Raw genomic sequence first — 17,939 nt, forward strand, 5'->3', positions numbered from 1 at the left:
TTTGAGAAATAACAGGATGTTTCCCTTATGCAACTAGACAAACGTTCTGGACAGAGAAAATGACAAAACTTTCAAATTAACTTAGGTACTCAACCAGCAGACAATCTAAATCCACCCGCTTTAAAAGTGCTTTCATTCCTTCACAATCTCTGTTCCTCTCCGTAATACCTTATGCTTCCATTTTGTGAGGTTTCTTGCAAAACATATTAGTCTCAGTAAGAAATCTTCAATTCCCACGGAGAATTACATTTCAAAATGATGCTCCATGCTAGTAAGTAATATTTTTTCCTGGGCTTCCACATATGGCAATATTTATCTTCAAAGTTTTCCTCTTTGGCTCGTAGGCTGGTTTGTAAACCAGATGGTCTTGTGTGGCCTAATTGTAAGATGATTTGTTGTGTGATTCAGTAGCATTGTTTATTTGTACAGTGGTTTGATGGAATTTGTAAACTGCATAATATTGTTTTACTGTGTTTTCTTTTATGAAAGAGGCACATCTTGCTCTGGCATTTGTGGCGGCGATTATAATTAAATGTAGTTCTCAAGATACTTTGATCTCTTTTTACTTGTTGCATTAAACTAGTAACATAAAAACATAATATTTCTCATTTATGGAGGGAACGAGTGCTGGATTTGAAGGCTAGTGAATGCACCAAATTTTATCTTAAAAACCAGAAACACAATAATCAAACAAATAAGATGTTAATTGAATGGTGAAGATTCAATGACTTTTCAGTAGTGTGAACCATATGATTTATTTGGAACTAATGCTTTTGTCCCCTTTTTAAGAAGCCTCTTTCGTATGATTTCTGTAGAGATGTCTTCTTTCCTTTTTTTGAGACAAGAATAATTTTGCTCTACTTGATCACTTCATATGGTTACTTCTATTTATATAAGTATTCCTTAGCTGTGAATATATTTAGGCGGCCAAGTCTATAAAAAGATCTAAGAGATTTCTGGCCTTCCCACTGCTTCCATGATGAAAAGTGCCTTCAGCGGTCTGTTTGGTTTCTGGTAGGCAGACTTGTGGAGGAGTGACTGTAACTAGGAACTCAAGAAATACTCTGGAGAATGGGAGTCCAAGTTTAGGAGATTGAGAAGCTTCTTTCGCTTTGAGGAACCCAACTTCAAGGCAGCTCACTTTACTCAAGGTCACATGTATGTCTCCTTTTGGTCTCCTATTGGTCCTTTAGCCTCTGCAAGCAGTTCTCTTAAAGCAAATAATTATTTTTTTGTATGGATTAGGAATTATTTCAGTACAAAGATGCTGAGTATGCAAAACCTAGTAAGTAATTTGCAACAGATTTGGAATAAAGCAGAAGAATCACAGTCTCCTAAACAAATCCTGTAATTATTCCAGCAGGAAACATGGGTGCAATGATGATTCACACAGAAAGAGTCTGATTGACCTTTATTTTTCATTTGGACATTTGCTACTTTTCATTCCTTTATATAAACACATTCTGTGGCAGATAACTCTTGAAAAGATTTCAAAGGAATAGATCAAGAATCAGGGACAGACACATACCAGCAAGTAACATGAGTTCATGATGAAGCTGAAACTAGACTGTGATAAGGTTACTCCCACATGGTGCCTGACCAGCCTAGGGATGTGTCATCAGTTTTGCAGTGCCTTTACAGAGACAGTCACTGCTCTTGTGCTTTCCTGAGCAGGTCTTTGTTTGGTATAAAACCTCATTCTGTCTCTTTGTCTCCAGAGATGCAGCTGACAGCTTTTGTTCTTTGTGGTCATTTTTTGCTGAATGAGATTCCTTCAGATTTTTCTCTTACATCAGGCAGTGATTGAACATCAAGACATGGTTGAACACAGTTTGTCTTCTGCTGAGATCTACCCTATCTCAAAAGAACATCATAGCTTTATTCTCTTGTCAGGTTCCCACTACTCACAGTGAGTAAAAGCCCAACTAGAAGGGCGAAGCACAGCTAAGAACTCCTTTAAGATGCATCTGTCTTCCCATTCCATTAGCTGGTGAAGGATTATTGGCATTGAGGTGTTTTGCCCCCTTCCCACAAGCAGGAGAGGTCTGGGTTGTTTCTGGAGAGGCTTCTTATTAGGACACTTACACAGGTGGACCAGTTCATGCTACAAATATATATATTTTTTTAAATTTCTGGAGAGGACATTGTCAAGGCTGAAAACAATTTATATTATTAGATATTTCTTTTTCCTCAGGTTTCTTTTTTCTCAGCAAGAACATGAAAAACTGGCATTTTCATTCTTGGTTCTCAAGGACCAAAGAAAGAGGATGAGAACTGTTTCAGCTCAGAGATTTTTTTTGCTGTATGCCAGAGGTGCAGGGGAGAGGCCATTCCTCCGAATAGAGCACAGCCTCATTCAGACCTCTGTTCTCTGCACACCCAAGTACATGTTGCTGTGTTCATTCAATACAGCTCATAGTTTCAAGCGTTTCTTTACAGTCAGGAAGACTGGAAACTTGCTTTCATGTTTGAAGTGAAAACTGATATACTAATCTAACTACATGATCCAAATAACCTAGAGTGCGAATGACCGAATTCTGCTCTCAAGCTGAGCTATGAGCACACAGCATTTCTGATTGGAGAGTATAAGGCAAATACACTTACCTGTTCTCTCAGAAGTCAAAGATATCTCAGCAAAGTCTGATAAAACTTTGCATATAAATTGATCTCTGGGCTGAATTCCCATAGCAAAAGTTCAGCCTGAAAACTATTTGAGAAAGCTATAAGCAACTGAAAAGGACAGTCTCTCCTAGCTATAGCCTTGCAATATATCAATGCAGTAAATACAGCACAAGAATTGAATCCCACATTAAATAATATTATTGTCAATACTGTTGGATGAGATAAAAATGACAGCAAAACCTTGTGAAATATACCAATTTAAATGATAAGATCAATTTCCTTCTTCAGAAAATTATTTTCTTCATTTTTCTAGATTTTGACTATAAACTCGAATGTGTAGTATAGATGCTTTCATGCAGGCTACTGTGGCAACCCATGTTCAAACATACATGCTTTGTGTGAAGCCACTGGTAAAATGGCAAACTGAGTCTGACTGTTCCTAACCAAATTCCTTTAAAGTCTGTTTTGTCCCCTGTTGAAATAGTTGTGCTTAAGTAAAGCTAAAGTAAGAGACCTGGGAATAAGACCAGGCAGTTCAATGCAGTTGCCTCAAAAAGTAATTTCCTGCATCAAGGAACACAAGCTACAAAAGCAACCAGCTATGGCTGGAGTAACCCAGAAGTGAAACAGTCTCTGACATTTCTTCTTTTCCTCCTGGGGGCCATACAGTAAGACTACTAAGAATATAAGTAGTAAAGCTGTCCAGAAAGTGCAAAGATACTTATGAAACAGAGGGAGAGGCTTACAAATACAGAAAAAATTATAAACATTGCAGTTCAATATAAATTTTAAAGTGGTCTTTAAATTGATACGCCCACTTTAATCTACCCATCCACAGAAATGGACCCAGCATGAATTGCTTCTTTCCTTTCTCATTATGTGCATTCTTGCTTGCAGGTGTGTAGATGGGGTTTTCACATCTGCAATCTGTGACACATATTCTTGCATATACATATTCATCAGCCTCTGAGGATAGATTTCCCCTGGCATGAGTGAGAATCACTGATTCCTCCTACACTGTTTACAAGGTGGGGAGGAGGGCTAATGAGGGACGTAGTTGTCCATATGGAGACCACAACACAATATTTTTACATTCCTTCCATGGATAGCCCACTGTTGAGAGTGCATTTGAGGTCCTGCTTTGTGCCCAGCCTGCAGAGCACCTGGTGCGTTACATCATTGAAAAAACACAGTGGTTTAGTGCTTGATATCGCTTCCTCAGTCATTGGGATGCTCACTGAGGTTTCAACTACCTGATAGTCAGCATCTGTTACTACAAAGCAGTGGAGGAATTTTTAATACTAAAGTAAGAGAGTCCAGGCGAACAGTTAGGGCTGCTTAGCTACATGAAAAGTTAATTAATGTCTTGTTAGCAGCTCATTTAAATTATGTCTCCTGACTGATAATGATGTATCAAAATGTATCAGTGACTTTCAGTTATTCCTAGGTAATTTCTTACCTCCTTTAAGACTCCTCTATTCCAAGACAAAGAATGAGAAATAGGAATAGCCTTTTGTGCTATGGAAGCACAGCCAAATCCAAAGCAAATGTACAACAAAAATCAGTCCAGTTTTCCTGCGGCTTCATGTAGGGCCTATCTTTTATGCTGACATAAACCTTCTGTTGTGTTCATCTTTCCTACTCCGCTTGCTGTGACCCAGCTTTGCCTGCATCAATTGTCTGTATTTGACACTCAAGATCTGCAGTGATTCACCTCCTGTGCTATCCATCATATCTGGATATCAATGTGAAAAAAGAAAGTCAGCTCATATTCTTATATACAGTCTTTTGGGTTTTTTTTTTGTAATTGAGTGTTTCATAGGATAAGCAGAGGAAACAATATATTTTAGAATATCTCCAAATCCAGTGTTCCCTCCTAAATGTCCACAAATTGATCCAGACCACCTCTTTGAGAACAGGTTACACACTGCAGAGGAATGCGTAACTTGCCCATGAACTGCTGCATATTTTGTCTTTTGTATTTACATTTTTTCAAAGGAAAAGAAAAAGCAGGTTTTTCCGGACAAAAATATTTTCTGCTTCTGATGGATGAAATTAGTCTGCAATAGCCTTGGAGACTGCCAACAAGTTTACACTAGGAACTGCAAAGAAGCCATCAGTTTGTTACATGTGACTGCCATTATATAGCAAAAAGCCATCACATAGTCCCATAATGCTGGTCTTCTAATCACTGAAGAATGAGGTGACCTACGGTGTGGTGTCCTGCTACCAGTTTTCTGGGAACCACCTTCACATGTAGGGACAGTTTGTGTCTCGTTACCATTACTATGAATAGCAATTAGATTTATATATCTTTGTACTTGGGGAAAAAAAATGCATGACTATTCTGCAAGACTTGCATTTGGCATGCTCAGAGCTATTCAAGTGCAAGAACTTCTGGCATCTTAAGCTGAAAGCCTTACACATGCCAGCAGTGAATTGGGTGATTAAAGTTAAATTTACAAACCAGTTGCAGTGATTGGACCTAACTGAATTTTGTAAAAGTGGTTCAGGTTTGTACACTACTTCAGAGCCCCAAACACTTGATTTTCGACTTTGGTAGAACATGGACTCTCATGTTAACATTTTGGTTTGATCTATCTCTAATTAGCTGTATGGAATAGTATGTAAGAACTCCTTTCTGAGCCTCACGGTGTACTTCACTGAAAAAAAAAAAAAAAGAGACTTGGGTCCCATTTGCCATGTGTATCCTCCTTTTTCCCTTCCTTGTGGCAAATGTTTTTGGTATGAGTTGCGTGGATCTTTTAACTGGGACCTGCCTACAGTATGTGCAAACAGTGCTGAGACCCAGAGATCAGTGACCACTGGCCATTCCTCCATTCCTGCCATCATCTTGGTTTGGCATTAAAACACCTCATTCAAAGGAAATACTTGTTTTTTTGGCCCACCATGCTTAAGAAGGGTTTATACCCCAGGGGTTCTGTATTAGATTCCAGCAGGTTACTTCATTAAATGAGCATATCAAATTTGATTGGAAGTTCTCATCAGCTTTCTGTTCCATTTAATTTTATTTTTATACAGATGAAGAAATTACTGTTACACCCATACCCACTGACAAGCCAACTACATTACTTCACATCTACTTTAGAACCACATATAATTACACAACCTCTCAGTTTATTTTCTTCCAGAACTCATGGCTCCTCATAGAATCTGTTCTGTCTGATCTAAGAGGCAGATTTTGGCCTAAAAAAATGGTTTTCAAGACATTTACATGCTTTGGGTTTTTTCCTATATTGAATATTCCACATTTATTAACCACAATGTGATTCAAGCAGAGCAGCAAGGGTTTCACTGATACAGTCTGGAGAGGCTGTGTTAGTGAAAGGACAAGCCCAACATTGAAATATCCTGCATAAATCTTCCTATCAAGGGACAGCTTCCATCATTTCAGCCCCACACTATAAAATCTCTTAGCACACTGTGTTCCCTCTACTTTGTTCCTCTTTAGTTACAGGCACTACAGCCACTTTCCCACATAATATTTCCAATCAACATTCTTCCTTAAAGCCCCCCTTCTTCACTGATTTCATAAATACAGCAGACAGAATTGCAAAGTATTCTCACCTCACTGCGTGAGGGCTACCTTGGATAAGAATGGGGCTGGCAGATTACATTCACGTCGAAGGACGTAGTTGGGTAACTAAAAATAGTTAGAATGCAAATTAGTATCTGGCAATTTTTGCAGGCCCGTAGTTTTATGCTAGTATGAACTCACTGAAATAAATTAAGGCAGATCTCAGTAAGGCTGGAGCGTAACTGTGGTGAAATGGCCCCCAAGATTGTTTTTAATGCTCATCCCAAGTTGCATTCTTAAACACATATTCACAGACCACAGGGTCCATTTGTTCTAATTTATCACAACAACACTAAACAATCTAGCATAAACATGTTCTTTCATTCATGCCAAGAAATGCTACGCATCCCTCAGATCCCAGAGAAGGCACCAAGAAGAGCAGATGTTTACCCCTTCTCATCATCATTCCCTGGTCTGGAAGCATTTTCATCTATGATTTTATCAACTGTAAAAGTAATGATTCAATCCCACAGCCCTTCCTCCCATGAGTTTTATTTATTTAAGTGACTAGAGCTGCAGAAGGTCTGATAAAGAAAAGCTGCAGTACCAGGCCCTTTAATTCTTACTTGCTTAGATAATGCAATTGCATATTGCAGAGTACATGGAGACTTACAACAAACTAGGGAATCCTATTTTCTGTCAAAAAAAACCCTAGTTCTGTGAGGTTATGTAGCTGCTGCTGGCAAACTGACACAGCTGAGGCAGTTGAGCACCAGCATTCCCTGTGCTCTTTCAGCCAATGACAGAAATAGTGGTTGGATTGGACTGTGACTGTAGATTCAGGGGGTGGGCAGGGGTCTGCAGGGTCTCCAGCCAAACCTCCTGCTCAGACCAGGTGCAGGGGGACCAGGCTGCCCGGAGCCTCACCCAGTCAGTTTTGAGCATCTCCAAGGATCGAGATGGGAAACCTGTTCCAGGGCTTGGCCACCTCCACTGTAGAAATATTCTCCTTGCACGAAGCCAGAATTCACTGTGTTCCAACTTCTCTGTTGCCTCTTCTCCAATACCCCATCTCATCCCATTCCAGACTATTTTGTATGACATACAAAACCAACCATTTCACTGAGCTCTACTGAAGGACACAGTGGCATGGGACCATTTACTCCATAGGCATAATGAAACAGATCACCTTCTCACCTCACACAGCACTACAGGAATGAGGAAGAAACTAAGAGATTGCCTACCAGAGGAAAAACACCAGAACTGGTGGCTACAGCAACAGGATCGCCAGGGTATGGTTTTGATGAGGGATCAGGCACAGTGGGGCTGTGGGGTAGCACCGACTGTGCCCAAGGCAGTACCTGTCCCTGTGCACACATGGGAGAGCACTGCTGCTCTGAGCAGTCAACCAGAAACCACTCATCATCCTGGATGGCTGTTTTTCATCCCAGCCTGTACTGGACCACATCAAGGCCACACAAACTAAAGTCACACAACTAATCAGGCTTTGCAGAGATTCAGATGAGCCAGAGCTGTGGAATTGCCTGCACCAGAAGAACATTGCCATATGAAAGCAACACCAGCATATAATTGAAATAATTTATTTACCACTGGAGCACCACAAAAACAGACATACAATGTGTTAAAATACAGAGTAATCGATCACCAAAGTACAACACAGCTGTCCTTTAAGTTCCTTTTTTTTCTCCTTTAAACCATGGCAACCATGGCAACCATACAATTGTATTGATGCTAAACACATTAAAGATGCTGTCCTACCCCACCCAGCTAAGTGCTAAGATTCCCCCTCAACCCCAGTCAACCCCTTGAGTCTGATCTTTCAAGGTGCTGAACATTTCCCACTAGTTGTCAGAGACTTTTCTCAGATAGTGGCAATTACCTTGTCATGATAAAGCCTCTGGTACGAACACCTTGAGTGTGGCAGACCCATCTAAACGTAATTTGGGGGGGGGACTTACATCAGACCTGAGTGGTGCTTAGGACTCACATTACCCCACTCTGTAGATGGGAATTTCACTCACGAGTTCTTTACATTGTAGGATCAGGCCTAACATCCTTGGTAATTAAAGGGAAATACACACCTAATAAACAAACAAACAAAAAATTGTAGGAGATTTATAATAGAATATTTCAAATACTATCAGTGCATTTTAAGGAAAGAAAAAAAGTTTAAAAAAAATGTTTTGATCTTGGGGTAATGACTCACAGAAATAAGGATTTAGACCTAAATTTAGAGAAAAATCCAAACCCAAAACAAAATTTTCAGCTGCGTCCAGCGCATAGTGAGTATAGTTGGACAACTATGCTGTCTCCTACTCCACTTTTTCAAAGATTCAAAACCAGTTTTGAACTACATTCCCACAGCAGAGAATTGCAAAAATGTTTTAAAGTTTTTTAAAATGTGTTCATCCTTGTCTCCTTTCCTGTCCAACAAAAATACAGTTCTCATACTGAACCTGATAAAACTAATTTTGCTGCTGTATACAACAAAATCCAGAGTATTTACTACCCTGAGGAGTTTCACTGAGTTCAGTGCATCTTTTCACTGGAGTAAGTCTGGCTCAAGCAAGTGTTAGCAGGACAGATTTTTCACTTATTCTTCTCAACTCACTAAATAAATCAGAAGTCTAACATACCTCCTCCTCTGCGCTGAGTCAACAGGTGGGATTAGATCATCTGCGTTTCCATCTAGGCAGCAAGCACAGGCTCTACCGAAGTCCCGAGGAGCCGTGTGTGCGAGCCGCTGCGGCACTTCACTTTTGCATCAGTGTTCTGCTGGAGCCAAAGAAACTGCACTTCTGAAAACTGGAGCTGACAACATCAAGCTCAGGAGCGTCCTCCTGACACCGCCTGGGTCAATGACAGAAAATGTTCTTCTCATCCAAGCAGTATGCTTCTAATGGAGTTCTCCAGCTTTGCTGTGCAAAACCATTCATCATGGGAAATGAACTGAATGTGCCTTTTTCATTATTTTTTTGCTAATTTAGCCTGGGGCTTTTTTAAATTAATTATGTGATGTGGATTTATTGATTTATTTATTTATTTACTCCCTCTACAATATTTAAATACATGTAATCCTAGGATCCCCACATTCCTTTTTCCTTTTTTTTTTTAATTTTTTAAAAGAAGCTTCAGCGTGAACTCAATAGAAAAAAAATGAATTGGCAAACTCACAAAAATCAAGGGTCTGATCCTGCAAATCCTTACACACCCATCAACAGCCTAAAGGGGCCTGCCATGCCGCTGCAGGAGTTAAAGGCGAACCTGTCACCCGCAGCAGGAGCAAGATCAGTCCCACAGACTAATGGTGGGGACAAGCCCCTGCTGCCCATGAGGTCGATTTGGGGCATGGCCGCGCAGACGCTTCCTAGCAGCCTCCTGCACAGTGGTGAATGTCATTCTCTGCAAGGGTTCACCTCGCCCCAGCCAGGCTGGGACATCTCTTTTTGCAACACCTCGCTCCCTGCCCATCTGTTTGAATGTCTATAGCCGAAAGGAAAAAGGTTTGGGAATCTGAACCGCGATCATGATTCAAGCGTTACAAATGGGGACGGCTGGAGAGGGAGGGGAGGAAGGAGCGGGGGAGAGATAATTTTAATCCATCCTTTTTATAAAACAGAAAAACAAATGGAGTCAGGTAGCTTATGTCATAATGATGAACAATATACAAAGCACATGTATAGCAATTATTATAAAACATGTATTTGTAGTGCAAGTCAAAATATAGGGACTCTACTCATACTGGCCAGCTAGAGGGAAACACGTGATTCTGAGAGATCAAAAAGAGCCCCAAATTCAAATTCAAACTCAGGAGAGCTGACAGTATTACAGAGTACAAAAATATGGTGAAAATTTACACATTACACATAAAGTACTTAATTTTTTAATAGTTTACAAATAGAGATCTACAGATATGTTTCCAATTAAGCTGGCTTTTACTACCCACCTATTGTAATACTCTAGGTATGGTTACATATACCAAAAGAACAAAAAAATCCCATAGCATAGCTATACAGCAACATATTAAGGTCTGAAGATTAGACCAGTACATGTTAAATATTTCACTGGTTTACTAAACTGACATTTTAAATCATTTACAGTAAAAAAAAAAAATCTTATAGACTTGTCTTTGAGACTGAAACAGAGCGTCCTTTATTAGTAAATTATTCAGTATTTAAAACAAGGGTTTGAGACCTTACAAGAAGCCTCTCTAGGCAGCTGGCATGAAAAATAAGGTATTTTAAAGGCAGAGTTTGTCAATAATGTAGTAACTGATTTCTATTTTAATCAAACTAAACTAACCGTTACTTTTCTGATTCTTTTGAGTTTGTGTTCGTTTAGGCTTTTTACGTATTTCTGGCAGCTTATTTGGTCTCCACTTTGTCCACATTGGCTGTTTTTTCCAATGGCGATATGGAAATGTTCATTTGATAGTTTTTACACACAAATAAATAATGCACTGTTAACACTACAACTAAGAGGAATGGGTAGGATGACTATTGTGTAACGATACAGAGAGATCAAGTAAGGCACGGGACAGATACAGCAACTCCACTTCATGGGATTTTCCTGTTTTTTTCTTTTCACATAGTAACACTAACAAATTTCTTCCAGTGTTTATTTTCTAAAAGGTTTTTTTTGCTTCTTGTCTATCTCACACTATGTTTAGGTGAAATGTAGGATAAAGGCCTTCAATGTTTTGCTTCAGATGCCAGTTTAAAAAAAAAAGAACAAAATCAAACTTTCGAACAGTTCAGACTAGTACCGTTTTTTTTTCTTCTTTTTTTTTTTTTCTTTTAACACTGATGAACCTGGGTTTTCGGTTTTCTTTCTTTCCTTCTCGCTCTCTCTTTTTTTCCTTGATTATTTTTTTAATACACACACGTCATGCTGTTTCAGGGGTACCCTTTAGCTGCACTTGCAAGATTTTACGATCATGTTGGACAGCTGTTCGATTTTGGGTGTTTTGCCAATGTAGTAGAGGATGGTGAGGGGTTCCAAATCCTGGGACACGCAGCACGGAGAGGCAGAAGCTTCTGGATTTATGGTGTTATACAAGCTGAGTACCTAGAAGGAGAAAAAACAGAGATTAAGTCAGCTACCTCTGCCTTCCTGCCACTGCAAATTCCTTTCTGCATCGCTTCCTCCCACAGTGCCTGAGAGAAAGCCATTGAAAGCACTATGAAGATTCCTGGATTTTAATACTTTTCATGCTTCTCCAGTTCAATCTGGTGTCACAATGTGCCAGAGTTTCTTCAGGTTTTATCCATATGGTCTTCAACCTTAAAACAGGTACATGCCTGGAGCCTGCTTTGAAAGCGTAGATCTTTAAATCAACATGCAGACTGTATTGATATGGAAAGAAGTAATGGGAAGGTTTTGATCTGTCTTCAGACTGGCATTTGCTGCTACAGGATTTTTTGCTTTACAAGTGCACCAAAGGAAGAAGAGAGCCCTTCAGTGCAGAAGCACTCCTCTGCTTTTCTTCTCTGGCTACGTTTCACTAAATCCATGAATGCCACCCTGCAAGCACCAGGACTTAAGCTGCAGCTACTCCTGTTGAGAATCAGCTGCGGTGAAGTCAGCAGCACTGGTGCTTTATGTCACGTTGGATTCATATGCGTGGTTCTCTGCAAAGGAAGTATGTCGGGTTACCCGCTGATGATGCATAGGTATTTCTGAGGATGCCATTAATGTGTTTGCCAAACACCAAATGACCTTTTCCTAGAACTTCCACACAACATTTTCTGCTCAGAGAGACAGAAGATCTGTTCAGGACAGCAACACTAACTACTTTATTAAGCAACTTCTGACTCCACGGGCAACTGTCCAAACCACATATTTGTGACCATGACAGTTACTCTTCCTCTTTCCTTTAAAAACAAGTGCTGCTCCAAACTGTGTATGCTACTACTCCACACCAGCACAGAAACATACTTGCCTTATTTACACCTCTGCCTGCTGACATTGCCAATAGTACAATGCCACAGGCAGTGACAGCTACACCTGGGTCTGTAAGGTCAGGAAGAACAAACTATCATGGCTTTACAGACCAAAGGCAAAACAAGCTGCCCCCTGGACACAAAGAGTTCTACTTGCTGGCTGACATTGACCTGGTATTTTAAGGGAGGCTTGAAAAAGGGGAGACATCATTCTTGGTATGGACCTGAGGGTGAAATTCTTACTTCATGACAACTGTAATGCAAATGTCTGCCTCTCGCATTTATTGTCTAGACATCTTATTGACCGTTGAGAGAAATAAGCACTTCTCATCCTAAGGCAGGTAGCTAAAATACCACACCTAATCTGTAAAATAAAAAGTCCCGTCTCAGATAGCTATCGGTTCTCTGGCATCCTAGACACAAGGTTCCTCCTTCGCTTATAATTTTTCTAAGTACAAGGATGAATACATCTTTTGAAGTAAAAGAAGCCCTTCTGTCAGTACATTTTAATGAAATTTTTATCAGTAGCAATGAAAAATAGCAGGTCATAAAAGCAGGTGATAATGAGGTGGTACGACTCAGTCCTTTTGTTATTCTGACAGTGCCTCCCTCGATGCCTTCGCTGACCAAACTCATTGTGTCATCTCCCACTCATGCTCTACACTGAAAGGTCCCTTCCCAGGCAGCATCCCAAAGTTACACCACACTCATACTCACAAAGAGCATTTGTCCCATCCATCTGTAAGTCACACTGATGAACATATTAAACCAAAAATCTCTGGGCCAATACGTTCCCACTGCTTCAACACCAGCTTGAGGCCACGTGTGAGTCCCTCTACTGGACCACATTTCATCATCCTTAGTTACTGAGATAAATACAAGCTTTGGGCATGGGTGCTGGTGTCAGTCCTAGAAACATATTTTACCCTGCAGTTATAAAACACAAGCTGAGTATTAGCAAAATCATTACTTACCCTGCTGTGCTGAGTATCTGAGCTCCATAAATATGGGCAGGCTCCTGCACAGAAATTAGCATGGTATCCTTTAGGTTCATGAATCCATTTCCAGCCAAGATCCCTCTTGAAGTCAATATAAAGTGGACGCAGACAGCAATTATCCTGCACGTTCCTGGGAAACAAAATACACACAAACACAACCATCATAACAAAGATAACACAGGAAATAAATATAATCCAGTTCCTTCCTCTCTGAATGATGCTTTACACGCAGGTAAGTCCGAGCCCCATAAATTTACAATCAAATCGCAACAATAGTAATACTGTAATAGAAATCAGATGCTTAGACGTGCAGGACTTGCTTATACAGACAAAACTAATGGCTTCCCTGGAGGACTAGTAAGTATTTTCCTCCAGGTCCTACTGAGTGGCCTCTCTGAGCAGGTGAGCACAGTGGAAGTGATAATTTGGCTGTAATTATGGGGCCAATAGGTCTGGGAATCATCCCAGATGGAACTTGGCCTCTGCTTTCTAATGCCACAACATTCCTCATCTGCCACTGTCTGCAGGATTGGAGACCGCTGGGCAGAGACCTGCTGCACACAGACCCCGTGGGTCTACAAGTGACGGTCTGTGCTCTGTATACATCCCAACCATAAAGAAACATGATAAGCGACTGCATCACACCTGACAAGCTGGTACTACTATGTAAGTGTACTGAATATGGATGCATAGTTACCTAAAACAATAGGCAGCATCTAGAGCACGCTTCTTCCGCCGACTGGGCTGTTGCGACTCAAGTCTGTAGGAGGGTAACAACATTAGCAGGAGATGTGGGGTCTTCCCACTGTATTTTTTCCTATTGGACTTTAAAGCTTTCACATCACCACTGGAATATGTGTAGTCATCAATACCTTCAAAAAATACATTTTGGTGATAAACATTGTGTTGCTTTTTCTTCACAAATTAAATAAACCATCTCTTTAAAAAATTCTCTCAGAAACTGGGAAATGTTGGTGTCAGCTGAGCATGTATACTGGGAAAGTGGGGCCAAATTTCAACCCAAGATCCCTAAGATATTCACAATTCTCATACATCAGCCCTCCCACATTCACAGCCATTTAATGGCATTTCAGTACATTTACCAGAACTGTTGAAATGAGTAACAGAAAAGATTACTTCAGCCACTGCATCTGCATTGCTTAGTTTCAAGTGCCCCAAGCAGTGATGCTTTTGGTACTTCACTTAGGGCAATACTCTCACCTTTTAACAGCTATGTACCTTTTCAAACCTTGTAACACCATTAAAGCTGCTCAGGACACTTCCCCTGCATTTCCCACTGCTTACTTCCATCCATCAGTTTTATCACGTTTACTTCTTTCTAATGCTTGTAAATTCTCTGTTTCCCATAATCAGTTTATTTAAATCTGCTAATTTTTTCCCAGAAAGTCAGTTATTCTATGTCCTTCTTTTGCACAGGCATGGAAAGGACATTGATCAATATATTTCTTCTTGAAGTGGCAATCAATGACCTCACATTTTGTATTTTCTCTTAAGACACTAACAGCCTCTTACCATGGCAATAGCACAGGCAAAAGACTCAAGGTATTGGCCTTTCCTAGGAGTCCAAACAGTTCATGTTACGCCTGTTGCTAAGACCCTTTTGCAAATTAACCTCCTGAACCAGATACTACTATTTAAAGAGAAAAAGACACACTTTTTTTTTTTGTAACATTTGCAATTACAGTGACAAAATATCATACCAACAATTTTTTAAATACGCACAATGGCTTTAATCATAGGTACCATACATATATTTACTTACAGAAAAAATTTCAATACAGTGAAACAATGGTTAGAAAAACTTAATAGTTAACAAGGAATATAGCCAAATTCTTGGAAAACAAATGAAGCAAATAGTGATATTCTTTAATAAATGAGCACTGTATAAAGAGAATTTGAGTTTGTTCTAACATACCCATAGTTTTATATGTACTGCTGGATGATAACTATAGCATGGTCAGTTAGTGACTGAATATCATTTAATAATTAGTGATTAAATATCATTTCCCTTTTTGAAACTGAAACTTGAAGGACTTAAAAACACAAGAGTGCTTATGCAACCTTGATAGATTCACTCTATATCACTTTGTCTGCTGTCCATAAGAAGCACATATATCCATAACCCTAACTACACACTGTTGTTTATTTTTTAATGACCACTCAATCCAATCTTTACCCTTTTTCCAAACTGTCAGCATAAAAAATACTTGTGTAGCTACTATATAAATATGTTATAATAAATTCTATGTGCCAATGTAGATATATGGAGAAAAACAATGTGAACTAATGATGTAGTTCTGCTGACTTCAGAGAAGAATCAGACTTCCACTGCTGGAAGTGGGAGCATGTAGACAGGCACATCATTTCTGTTTCTTCAGTCCACAATGTACTGGCAGCAAAACCAATGTGGGACATTTATACAAATCTGGTGTCTATTGCTCAGCTCTTCCCAAAAGAAGGAGGAGAGGGAGAGGAAGAGGGAGAGGGAGAGGGAGAGGGAGAGGGAGAGGGAGAGAGAGGGAGAGGCAGAGCTGAGCAGAGCAGAGCAGAGCAGAGCAGAGCAGAGCAGAGAAGAGAAGAGAAGAGAAGAGAAGAGAAGAGAGAAGAGAAGAGAAGAGAAGAGAAGAGAAGAGAAGAGAAGAGAAGAGAAGAGAAGAGAAGAGAAGAGAAGATTGTTGGAGATACTTAGTGTGCCTAAAGAGCTGGAAGTACGTGTGCGGGTATTTATAATACAAAGACTAGGACCCTCTATACTCACTGTGGACAAAGGAAAGTGCTTCTGTAAGCAAAGCAGCCAACTGTTCCCTTACTTATGCTTTGGAAATTTGCCACAAGTATTGTTTCACTCATAAAACACACCACACTCTCATGCATGCTTACTACAAGCAGTTTACGTGCGAGCCAAACACCATCACAATTCAACTTTCCAGTAGTAGCCTTCTCTGCTAAGCCTGAACCACTACCGTGCTAGGATGGACGGCAGTCAAAGGGTTTATTTTGAAAACATTCAACAAGTTTCCTCACGACTGTCAAACAATGGATGGTCTACTGTGCAACAATCTTCCCTACGTCCAAAATTGTATGTATATTCTGTGTACATGCTGAAAACTGTAACACAGACAGTTAAGAACATGGAAACTGTATGCATGGAAGGAGACAGCTTATTCATGCCACCTGGTTTTATAATAGTTCAGCTGACATAGTTTTACCCTTGTGCCTTCAATACCATTTCCTACCAGGTGAGAATCAGGATTCTCAAATGAACAAGTTTTCAATTAGCCAAATGCCATATTAGAGAAGCAGTAAGGGGTCTTTGTTTCCCTCCTCAATTAGTAAGTACCACAACATTTCCAAAAGGTGTTTTTTTTTCTTTTGTTACCTGCAAATCTTGCTTCAAGCTCCTCACTTTTATTTGGGATGATATAATTATTGGAAGGCACGAAGGTGCAGCATGGACAATGTAAGCTTATCTTAAATCCAAGGTTCCTGTCTGCAAAACATAAAAGCAAGTGGAGTTGTTTTTTACACATGGAATGACCCTGAAATACTGCTGAGTTAATGGAGCAGCAGTTGGGGCAGGAGTGAAGGCAAAGAGCACTTGTTGTCACCTCTGTGATGGAGCCATTCATGTACAGCCTCAGTGACATCAAAAGACAACCATTCTCCTTCAGCTCTTGTTTTAACTACTTTGCTGTCGATGTACCGCTGTCCTGGTGATGATAATTCTTTAGATTTTAGAACCTGCGAGAAACAACAAATATGATCGACTACAAGTTAACATTTACCTGTTTTTTATAAAAATGGACCATCAACATTATAAAATGGCAGAAGAAATTATTACAGCTCAAACCTCTATGCAGCAGATGTACATTCAGGTACATTTTCAAAAAGAATTTTCTTAAGAGTGTGAGGGCAGAGGAGTATGATATAAAAACACCCTAATGAAATCCACTCATGCTCCCAAGCAAAACGTGCCATCACATATTCCTTCCTAAGAGAAATCACACAGAATGACTGCCCTGAAAATTTGTCCTGCAACACAAGTGGTCAAGAGATCATAGTAACTGGAACACCAAGAGAAGCTATTCTGCCTTCTTCAGTAATACTTACACTGGTTAGAGAATAACATCAGAATGCTAAAGTAAAGCCTGCACAATGTAGTCTCTACACTGACAATATTCTATTGTTCACCCCTAACTAATCTGTATGGCATTGCCTTATTAATTCTTCCAGCCTTCCCTCTGACTGCAGGAACTGGTCATACATGAATAAGAAAAATGTTATTGTCCATACAGGTAACCTGGGGACATGCAGAGACAGCCCAGTGTGAATTGTGGCCACACATGGTTCTGTGCAACAGGCGATGCTGCTTCCATCCAAACTTTGATACCAGCTGTATTTGTGTTTCTGTCAAGTTTCAGTAAAGCTTGCTACTGAGCATGCAATAAAAAAATACCTGTACAAAAACCCTCCTAGTATCTCCCTTTCAAGACACAGCACTGCATGCCCAGAATTTCAAGTGCCCACAGTCCTCCTCATACCTAAACAATTCAGAGAGTGCCTTCCCACACACAAGCACAACCTGCTATTATTTATCCCAACTCTAGGACGAAAACAACCGGACTTTTGGCTGCTACCATGTTTCTGGTTTCACGGTTATTACTATGTCGATAGTTTTGCGATGCAGGAAGCTGGAATGGCATGGAACATTAAGTCAACTCCAATCAAGTTACCACACGATAACATCACTTTGTAACTTTTGGCTGCGTGACGACTTATATTGTTTTGTGTTCTTCC

At 40.0% G+C, this 17,939-nt stretch overlaps 1 protein-coding gene across 1 annotated transcript in view; it reads right to left on the reverse strand.

Moving 5' to 3' along the window:
- Window positions 1-7,745: 7,745 nt before the first annotated feature.
- The window catches only part of TGFB2 (transforming growth factor beta 2), a 65,986-nt gene continuing 55,792 nt past the window's right edge, over window positions 7,746-17,939 (reverse strand). Inside the window, exons 3-7 of the mRNA XM_082047415.1 lie at window positions 16,751-16,883; window positions 16,522-16,632; window positions 13,819-13,993; window positions 13,098-13,251; window positions 7,746-11,248 (exon numbers count right to left, since the gene is read on the reverse strand). Coding sequence (XP_081903541.1) covers window positions 11,090-11,248; window positions 13,098-13,251; window positions 13,819-13,993; window positions 16,522-16,632; window positions 16,751-16,883 — 732 coding nt within the window. The 3' untranslated portion in view covers window positions 7,746-11,089. The remainder of the gene's footprint in view (window positions 11,249-13,097; window positions 13,252-13,818; window positions 13,994-16,521; window positions 16,633-16,750; window positions 16,884-17,939) is intronic.

Source organism: Streptopelia decaocto, assembly GCF_964273445.1.
Source record: "Streptopelia decaocto genome assembly, chromosome: 3".
In the NCBI taxonomy this organism is placed as follows: Eukaryota; Metazoa; Chordata; class Aves; order Columbiformes; family Columbidae; genus Streptopelia; species Streptopelia decaocto.